Source organism: Belonocnema kinseyi, chromosome 5 (genome assembly GCF_010883055.1).
Source record: "Belonocnema kinseyi isolate 2016_QV_RU_SX_M_011 chromosome 5, B_treatae_v1, whole genome shotgun sequence".
NCBI lineage: Eukaryota > Metazoa > Arthropoda > Insecta > Hymenoptera > Cynipidae > Belonocnema > Belonocnema kinseyi.
The window spans coordinates 59237795-59248090 of record NC_046661.1 but is presented as its reverse complement, the minus strand read 5'-3'; the positions used below and the strand labels follow the sequence as shown (position 1 = coordinate 59248090).

Genomic DNA, 10296 nt, shown 5'->3' with positions numbered 1-10296 from the left:
ACAATAAATTAAAATTAAATAAATTATAAATAAATCATTTCTGAAAAGTGCGATAAACGTCACATTATTGGGGCACTCGCGACACAAAGCACGGTCCTGTGCTGCGCCAAACTTAACCCAACGAAAATATTCTCGACCAATCAGGTTTATCTAGAAAGAGATAGGCCCAGTCTCATATATTTTTTCTCTCTCTAGAGCCCATTACCGTACTCCCCCATCGACATATATAAATGAACCGGTAATGCTGTGGGGAGAACGGTAATGGGCTCTAGAGAGAGAAAACATATATGAGAGTGGACCTATCTCTTTCTAGATAAAGCTGATTAGTCGAGAATATTTTCGTTGGGTGAAGTTTGGCGCATCACAGGACCGTGCTTTGTGTCGCGAGTGCCCCAATAATGTGACGTTTATCCCACTTTTCAGACATGATTTATTTATAATTTATTTAATTATAATTTGTTGTAAATAAATATAAAAAAGGGTAGCAGTCTGTGTGGTTTGTGGGCATTGTCAAGACGTTTATATGGGGATATGTTTTCATACGTACGTAAAGTTATTGAATATAGTAAAATAAAAAATGTTACAACAAAAACAAAACCTCAAAATATGAAGTTTTGTACCTATGCAATACGAGTGGTTATTTTTTTATGTCATAGAAATATTGTTCAAATTTTTCACAGCTTTTGCATTATTTTTTAACTCACAAAACGATTATTATTGTAGCATTTTCAATCCAATTTCAAGAAGAATTTAAGGTTACCAAGTTTTTAAAATAGTCTATCTGAAACAGGTTATTTTAAATGAATGTTCTTTAAAATTCAATTTATTATAACTACAAATTTCTAATGTATTGTTTATCTTTTTTTTTTTAATTAACTGTACAGAATATTTAAGCAATTCCCGGGGCCACCAATTCACTTGACAGAGTTCTGAAATAGATGAAGGCAGGTCTATATCTCATATGTTTTTTCTCTCTCTAGAGCTCATTTCAGTTCCCCTCAAAGCGTTACCGGTCCATTTCTATATGTCGATGTGCGTAACTGACCAACACTCATTAAACCACGGAAAGAGCGCCCTCTGTAATATTTACAGCGCTATCTACCGATTATTTATTCAATCTGCATGTGCTTACAACACGTGAATCACGTAAAGCGTGAAGTGACGGAGTGACGTGAAGTTGAAATTTGTTTTTTTTTTTTCGTAATAAAGGATTTGTTTGTATTTGTCCCGTGATTTTTACTTAATAAAAATAAAAAGAGATCAAATTTTTTTTTAAAGTATTTTTATTTATTTATCAAATTTAATCGAAAACACGATTCTTTTTGTAAATATTGATTGTTTTTTGGATTTCCTGGAGGTTCTAACCTCAAATAGAGGCTTGTGTGAAATCATGAACTGCACGATTAAAGTTTATTAGTTTCCAAAAATTGTGTAAATACTGTTATTTTTTATTTTTTTATTAATTTTCTTTGGCGAAGACTGATATTTTTTTCATCAATAATGGGTAAACCAGGTCATGGTAAGTTTATTTTGGTTACTATTATTTTTTATATATTATTGAATTCAATAAGAATAAATTCCAGGATGCCCAATAAACATGTGAAATGTTTACATTTACAAACGCTACCCCGTACATTTCTTTCTTTTACTGAACAAATATTTTTGTAGATTTGTTTTATTTCTAAAAAATTATTTAGAGGTCTATCAACAAAAAACATTGAAGTTATTATCGAACTAAGAATGCAAAATGTATAATTTAATCATAATTAATGGTCTCAAATGGCCTATAAACCTTTTTTCTCAATAATAATATTCATTATAGGATATTTTCTACAATGTAAGCAAAATATTCTCTGTAATGGATAAATAAAAAGTATTTTTACAGTGTGATAGAAAAAAATCTTGAGTTTCGAAATACACCAAAAATACACTTTTATATTCCTACAGTACTCAAAAATATACTTTTAGCTATAATTTACTTGAAAAGGATGTAAGCTAGTCAATTAATGTCGATTTTGGTGGAATTCTGCGTTTTTCTAAGTTTCGATAAGTTTTTCTTATCGATTTAATTACATTTTTAATTGCTAAAAATAAAGCCTAATATCAATAAAAATAAGAGGTGGGTGTTGTGCAATAGAGTAAATTTTTATATATTACATGTAAAAATGTTAACAGAACTGAAACTATATAAGCAAAAGAGTTCAGTTTTTTATCTTTTTTATTTTATTTTAATTCTATTAACATTTGTCCATGTATTGCATATGTTTCAAAGACCTTCTCCTATTCCTTTGCATTTCTCTTTTTTTTTTTAATTTCCCCTTATTTCCATATTCTCGAAAAATATCTCCTTTTTCTTTAAATATATGATAATTGAAAATACAATTATTTGTTTTACATCTATAAAATTATTCTGTTCAAGACTAGGATATGTTACCGAGAGTAATGAAGCTTCTTTTTTTAAATTATAGAATTATATATAATAACTAATAAAAGTTTTTTAAATTTGACTAATTTCAAACTAAACTACATAGGATTTAAAAAAAAAAATTCTTTTAAGTAAAATTAATGTGAATAAATTACTAAATTCAATACGAAACATATTAAATTCCCAAGATTTCAAGCCGAAATATACTGCATTTTCAACAAAATAGTAGGATTTTCAACCAAACAAGATTTTTTACCCAAAGAGAAGAATTCACAACACGAAAAGACGAATTTTCAATTAAAAAATTAATTTTCAACTAAAGCGTTGCATTAACAACCAAATAGATAAACTTTCTAGTAAAAAATACAAGTTTTTCAAAAAATAGTTAGAGATTTATCCAACTAGTAAACTTGTCAAGCCAAAAAGAAGAAACTTTTCAAAGACAGTTGAATTTTTAACAAAAAAAGTTCCTTTTTAACCAAGAAAGATTAATTTTCAACCGAGAAGAATTACTTTTATACCATAAAAGATATTCAGTTTTCGACCAAAAATGATGATTTCAACCAAATAGTTCAATTTTCCAAAAACAATTAGATTCTTGACGAATTAGTTGAATTTTCAGCATACAATGATACATTTTCAATCAAATTATTAAATTTTCAAACAAGAATGGTTAAAATAAAATGAAATATTTAAATTTTCAATACAAAAAGACACCTTTTTTTAACAGATGAATTTTCATCAAAAAAGTTTATGTTCAACCAAGAAAGATGATATTTATTTCTACCATGGAAGATGAATTTTCAACAAAAGAGTACAGTTTTTCAGCCATAAAGTCCATTTTCAGAAAACAGTGGACTTTTGAATCGGAAAAGTTGAATTTTAACAAAAAAGCTGATTTTCAAAAATAAAGATGAAATTTCAATTAAGATAGTCGAATTTTTATCTAATATAGAATTTTCAACAAACAAGATTAATTTTATGTGCAAAAAGATGAAGTTTAAACCAAATACATGATTTTTCTTCCAAATAGTTGAATTTTTAATTTATACAATATAAAGGTTCAAGTTTCAACCAACAATAGAATTAGGTAAACGTCTCAGTGATCGTGACCTTAGTCCTCGTAATTGTGACGCCATTTTTCTTGCGTTTTATTTTATTTTATTGAATGTTACTTCTCATATATTTTTTAAGAATATATTCAAATTGTAACCAAATTTCACGATTATTAGAACATTTTCCTTAGTTAAATTTGCAGATAAAAAAAACTAATTTTCTACCAAAAAGATGAATTTCCGAGGAAGATTTCCTCATTGCCCGTTGAGAGTACGGCTCGCTTTTCTCACAAATTTGAGCGCGCTCAAGGGCGCGCGACTGTTGGTTCTTGCGCTTCGCGCTGGGCTTTGTATGTTCCCCACACTTCTTGCACATACTTTTTAAAACTAAAGGTCAAAGCATCGACAACATTAATTGGTTGATTGGGAATTTTCTTTTGTTAAAGCTTCTTCGATTTTAACGAACACATTCCCATCACGTATCTCGTGCTTCGCCCTCGTGTTTGTCCCTCAAATTTTACATCATTTCCATAAATGCATATGATTACAATTCATAACATGCATTAGAATTAAAACACACGTAGTGTCATTGTCTCGTTTAAAAAAATGCACATTCTTAAAAAAAAGTCCTTTTGTTATCAAACCTTTTATTCGATTTAAAAGTTACACATGTGGTCTACACAGCGGCCTGACTGTTTTTTAACTTCAAAGTTATGTCCCTAACCTTAGTGACCCAGACTTTGTCAATTAAATTTTGTACCGCATCGTGTTCTAAATCGCAGTTATGGTGTGCTATTGCATTATCTCCTAATCATTTACAAAAAGAGTCTCTCAAAGCGTCTAGGGTTGAGGGTCTAGTTACAACAACAGTCCAACGAAACTTCGATTAATGAGTGGGAAGGGGGGGGGGGGGGGGGGGGGGGGGGGGGGGGGGGGGGGGGGGGGGGGTCAGAAGCGTTGCGTTAGATGGGAGTTGATATGGTCTCATTTTCACATTCCGGGCCCTTCTTTAGGTATGAAACCAAAAATATATACTTATTTATTTATTTGAAAACCCATTCATATATTTGAGAATCTTTGGAATACAGATTTTTTATACTCATATTTTACCGTATTTTGCAGTTTGGCCGGAAAATGTACTTTTTAGATTTTCCATTATTTTTATGCTGTCAAAATTAGAATTTGTTGAATTAGAATTTGAATTAGAATTTTGTTGAATTAGAATTCGAATTTGTTTGCAGTTTGAGCGCGCCTAGGGCCCGCGACCGTTGAATCTCGCGCTTCGCGCTCAATAATAGGTTACCTCGCGCTTCGCGTTCGGATATTTATTCTTTACATTTGGAATGCTTGAAAAAAGCTTTATCAAAAAGATCTCTTAGATGGCAGTATTTATATGCGTCTTCATGTTCATTGTCTACTTAATTAAGTATAGTCAAAGATTAAGTTTCTCAAAGCTCTGTAGGCTTTGAGGTACACATTCCATCGTGACACTCGCGCTGCGCGCTCGATTTCCGACAGACATTTGTAAACAGGTTTTGTTGGATTTTTTTCTCGTAACTTTCGTCGTTTTTCCAGACATTTTTTTTGTTTTATTTTTTTTCAACGTTATTTTTCACGAATAAAACAAAAAGTAGGCGTCCTATCAAGAGGTGATTCTTAATGAAGTTGTAGATCCTTTTTGGGATAACCAGTTTTGTTAATTCATCTTTTTTCGTATCCTACACAGTTAGTCCACAAAATGGAATTTTTTATTTTTCATAACTTTTGTGCAATCAAAATTTGAATTTTCGATTTTTGAAGAAAATCCAAAAATTTGTTATGATAATCTTTTAGAGCTTTCAAAAATAAATGTTTTTCCTCTCTTGACTTTTTTTCGTATCGTGCGTTTTTCGGCTTCAAATTTTGATTTTCGGTTGATTAAAAAATTTTTGAAAACACTATAACTCTGAGAATTTTAATTTTATCGAAAAAAGTCATAAGGATAAATTGTTTGTTCTTTTTAATACTATAAATATCCGTACATAGAATTTTCAAATTCAGAAAAAAGTGGTCTCAAAAATTTTCAAAATGCGCTCACTTTTTGAATTTTTATCAAAAACGGCTGGTTCACGAACTCGTCCTTTATTTTAGGACCTAAAAAAATTGATTCGTTAATTTTTTCGAGAGAGGTCGTGTTTACGGGCGGACGGCCGGACGGACAGATAGACAGACGCCATCGTGAAAACCTGATTTTCGTATTCAGGGGGTCTCGAAACGTGGAGATCCGTTGAAAAAGTGTGATGTCAAATTTCCGACAATTCTAATACTTTCTCAATCATAAGTGATGAGAATGTAAAAAGTTGAGTTTTCTAGCCAAGAAGATGATTTTTCTACGAAACAGTAAAATTTTTTACACACAAATTTATTTAAAAGCAAATAGTTGAATTTTCAAGTATAATTATGAATCCTTAATTAAGAAATTAATTTGTTTATAAAGTAGTTCAAATTTAAGGCAAATAATTTACTTTTCAACAGAAAAAAATACCAAAGTATTTAAAAATTGATATTTCAACCAGACATTTTACCAAAAGGGATATATTTTTAATCATTAAGATTCAATTTCTTCCGAGAAAGAAGAATTCTAATAAAAAAAGTCTAGTAATCCGTCTGTATCACATAGCATGTCACTCTTGCTATTTCTCATATTGACTAACTGTACTTTCACCTCCCTTCATATTCATCAACATCCATTTATGAAACAGTTTCTTGCTTCCTGAAAAGTCGTTTTGTATTTTCTTCTCTTCTCTTCTTCTGTTTTGATTTTTTTACCTACCTTTACTAGTAGTTTTACTTCCCTCTTTTTGTGTCTGTCATCATTGTCTTCTCTCTTTTCTTTGTAAGTTCTCAATATAATCGAAGTTATAATTATTGTAAAGATAAAAGAACAAATCTTGGATATACAAATTGTTTATTTCATAAATCTTATGATTTGTCGGGCTTTTTTATATCGCGAATGGATTTGCAATTACCTGAATATATACTATGTATCCGATTAAAAAACAATTCTTAATTGGCACAAATTATTCAAAAATCACTAAACATTACTTAAAAACTATATAGTTTCTCATAAAAAGGTTGTTTCTTCTTTTCTAAATGGAAAAATTAATTTTTTGCCCTGACCCTTTTTCCTCCCTTTTCATGAAAATTTAACTCATTTCCCCTTTTTTGAACTCTGCGTTTTGATACCTGATATAAGTTCACCCTATTGCTCAAAATACATTTTTTACTGTTATTGATGTCAAGTCTTATTTTCTGCAATTAAAAATTAAATGAAATTAGTACTTAAGCAAAACTTATCGAAAATTATAAAAATAGACATTTGCACTATTTTTCCGGTTAAATTAGAGCTAAAAATACATTTTAAAATACTGTAGGAATCTTTAATCTTAAAAAATGTATATTTTTGGTGTATTTAGTAATTCAAGGTTTCTTTCTGTAACCTGGTATGGATTTTTATTTGATCATTTTGCACGGGGCTCTCCCGGTATATATCATCAGTCACGGACGCATTTTTATAATGCAATCAAGTGATCTGATGAGAGCAGTCTGCCCAGACATTTGGAAAAAGTCTGGTTTTTACCCCATCATTGACGGACTGGGTTGCAGTCAAGTACACGATGGGGGGACCTACAGCTTAAGGTGGGTTCCGAACCACCAGAACCTCGGTAAAGGTACATTGAAAATTTTCCAGAGGTACCGGCTCAGGGATCGAACCCCGGACCTCTCAGGTGAAGTCCAAGTGTCTAACCAACTGAGCCACCGAGGCTCATTTTATTATTATTATTATTATTAAACCTTAGAGCCATTTCCCTTTCGGGGTAGGTGTGACTCACTCGGTGGGGAAGTGAGTAATGTGAGGAAGGGTTTATAGAATGTTTAGATTGATCTAGAATTCTCGTGTTGTTTATTTAAATAACAAGTTCGTTCCGCAACCCTGCTTCGACCCAGGTTGCTGATCAATCTCTCTAAAGATCACCCCAAGTGAAGCTCCTCACAAAGTCGTCATGTGAGGTTCTCTACTTGGGTCCATTAGTATCCAAGGTCTTTTGTTTCAGGCGTCATTCACTCTACTGACATTCATTTTATTAACAATTTGCCGCCATACTTTTCTGTTCTGGCATACTTCTCTAACTTCTTTCACGTTTATACATTTTTTCATACAAGCTTTCGTGTTTCTGTGGCTTCTTATGTCTCTTCTAACTGTCCGGACCATCTTAACCGACTTCTTTCCCATGTGTCTCTTCCGCACCACATTATTTTAGAATAATCTCGTTACTCAATTTGTTTATCAGACTTTTCCCGCATATTATGCGTATTGTGTATTGCTATTTTAGCTTTATTTGAAATGTGTTTACTTCTGATAAGGGACCCTGCTCTACCAATAACCTTCTTACCTTCGTTTATGCCCCTATCTAACTCTTCATCCGTCTTTACATCCCTAAAGAATAAGCTACCAAGTTATACGATTTTCTTAACTTGTTCAATTCCCTCATAATTTAATACAATGTTGCATATTGTTTTCTCACTCGTTTCTTCGAACAAGTTTTCAATTTACCCTGCTATACCAACCTTATCATCTGCGAATGCTAACCCATGTACCCTTACTGTTTCGAGATGCACACCTTCTTCGTCGAAAAGGGCAATTCTTAAACACTTGTCCCTGAACGATATAAATTTTAAGACCGAGAATATCTTCAAAAAATTGTTGGTTCATAAAATGTAGAGCTTCTTCCTCAATAAATGATAAAATACTTTTTAGGAGCAAAAAAATTTTTGAGCCTTTAATCGGTATTTTTTAATCCAATACTAAAAGCATTCATTTTTAGAACTAAAAAGACTATGGCAGGTAACGAAAGAGAAGGATATAGAGAAAAAGTTGGTGGAGAGGATAAAGTAAATTTTACTGAAACCAGGATTAGGGTGAAGATAGGAAAGAAAAAAGGGCAGATTTTCTGGACAGAAAGAGGTTGAGTCCGCTACTGTTTAAGGTAATTGTGCCAAAGGTCAGATATCTGAGAAAAAACAGTTTCTCCCTGATTTTAAGAAACAAAATATTATGACTGATGTAATTTCAAATAAAAACATTATTTTTTTATGAAAAATGTTAAAAATTAAAAAAAAAACATTAATTTTAACCATGTTTTTTTGCAATTGATTTTTTCTGACCGTCTTTTCTTCCCAAATTAAAAAAAATTATTGCATTTTAATCAATTACGACTTATTTTTTCCGGGAAAACATTTTCTACAAATCTACTGTTTCCAATTTTGAAAGTATATTTTTCTATGGCTAAAATCGTTCAAACAATTTTTTTGTTTGAAAACATTTTTTAAAGAAATTATTATATTTTTAAATGATTTATTTATTTAAAAAATTCGAAACAGCAAAGTTGTAGAGAATGTTTCCCCGGAAAAATTAAGCTGTCATTTATTAAAAGGCAATCATTTTTCCAAAATTGGTAAGAAGCACCGAGACGGTCAGAAAAAATTCAATTGCAAAAAACATGGTTAAAATTAATGTTTTTTTGTTGTTCTGACTTTTAACATTTTTCTTGCAAAATAATGTTTTTATTTGAAATGACATCAATTATAATATTTCGATTCTTAAGAACATAGAAGAACTATTTTTTTCAGATATCTGACTTTTTCCACAACTGCCTTAATATGCAGGTACATTAAGCTAGCACCTCCACAATCGAATTTTTGAATTTTTAATAGCTCAGAATTTTGGGCTTTTTTTAGGCTGCAATAAAAAATTTTGGGCTCCTTTACTTTTTTCAAAAAATCAATTTACTTGTGGAGGTGCCAGCTTACATTAACCCAGCACCTCCACTTCTTTAAATCACTAAATAATAAAAATTCAATTACACCAGAATTTTGGGCTTTTTTGGGCTCTTAAAATCCGCAAAAACAATTTTCCCCAAACCAACCCTGAACTTCCAAAATCAACCCCCTTCAAAAAATTGAAAATTTTCAGTTATTTATTAACGGGGTATTTTTGGGCTTTTTTGGGCTCCCAGAAAATACCCACTTCGATTTCTGGGCTCCAACCCTTACAGTAAAAAATTAACCCCATTGTAATACGAAGATATGAAATTGTCAAAAAATAACTTTTATTAAATTTTAGAGCTTGAATAAAGTCTCTGATTTTAGGGCTCCTCGAAAATACACGCTACGATTTTTGGGCTTCAATCCTTAACGTCAAAAATCAACCCCTCTCTACGACGTAAATACAACTTTGTCTGCAAATAAATTTTTGTAGCATTGTTTAATGGAAATAGAGTCTCTGATTTTTGGGCTCCTCGAAAATACCCGATATGATTTTTGGGCTTCAACCCTTAACGTAAAAAATCAATCCCTCTTTACCACGTGAATACAACTTTGTCTGCAAATAAATTTTTCTAGAATTTTTCAATTTATTTGCAGACCAAGTTGTATTTACGTGGTAGAGAGGGATTGATTTTTGACGTTAAGGGTTGAAGCCCAAAAATCGCATGGGGTATTTTCGAGGAGCTCAAAAATCAGAGACTCTATTACCATTGAAAAATTGATTTCTTGCCAAAGTAGTATCAACGTGGGTTGATTTTTGACGTTAAGGGTTGAAGCCCAAAAATCATATCGGGTATTTTCGAGAAGCCCAAAAATCAGAGACTCTATTTCCATTAAAAAATGCTACAAAAATTTATTTGCAGACAAAGTTGTATTTACGTGGTAGAGAGGGGTTGATTTTTGGCGTTAAGGGTTAAAGCCCAAAAATCGTAGCGTGTATTTTCGAGGAGC

At 31.4% G+C, this 10296-nt stretch overlaps 1 protein-coding gene across 1 annotated transcript in view; it reads left to right on the top strand.

The window, feature by feature from the left end:
* The first annotated feature begins 1144 nt into the window (after positions 1–1144).
* LOC117173982 (RNA-binding protein 28-like) overlaps positions 1145–10296 on the top strand; it is a 35575-nt gene continuing 26423 nt past the window's right edge. The window contains exon 1 of the mRNA XM_033362656.1: positions 1145–1519. Coding sequence (XP_033218547.1) covers positions 1501–1519 — 19 coding nt within the window. The 5' untranslated portion in view covers positions 1145–1500. The remainder of the gene's footprint in view (positions 1520–10296) is intronic.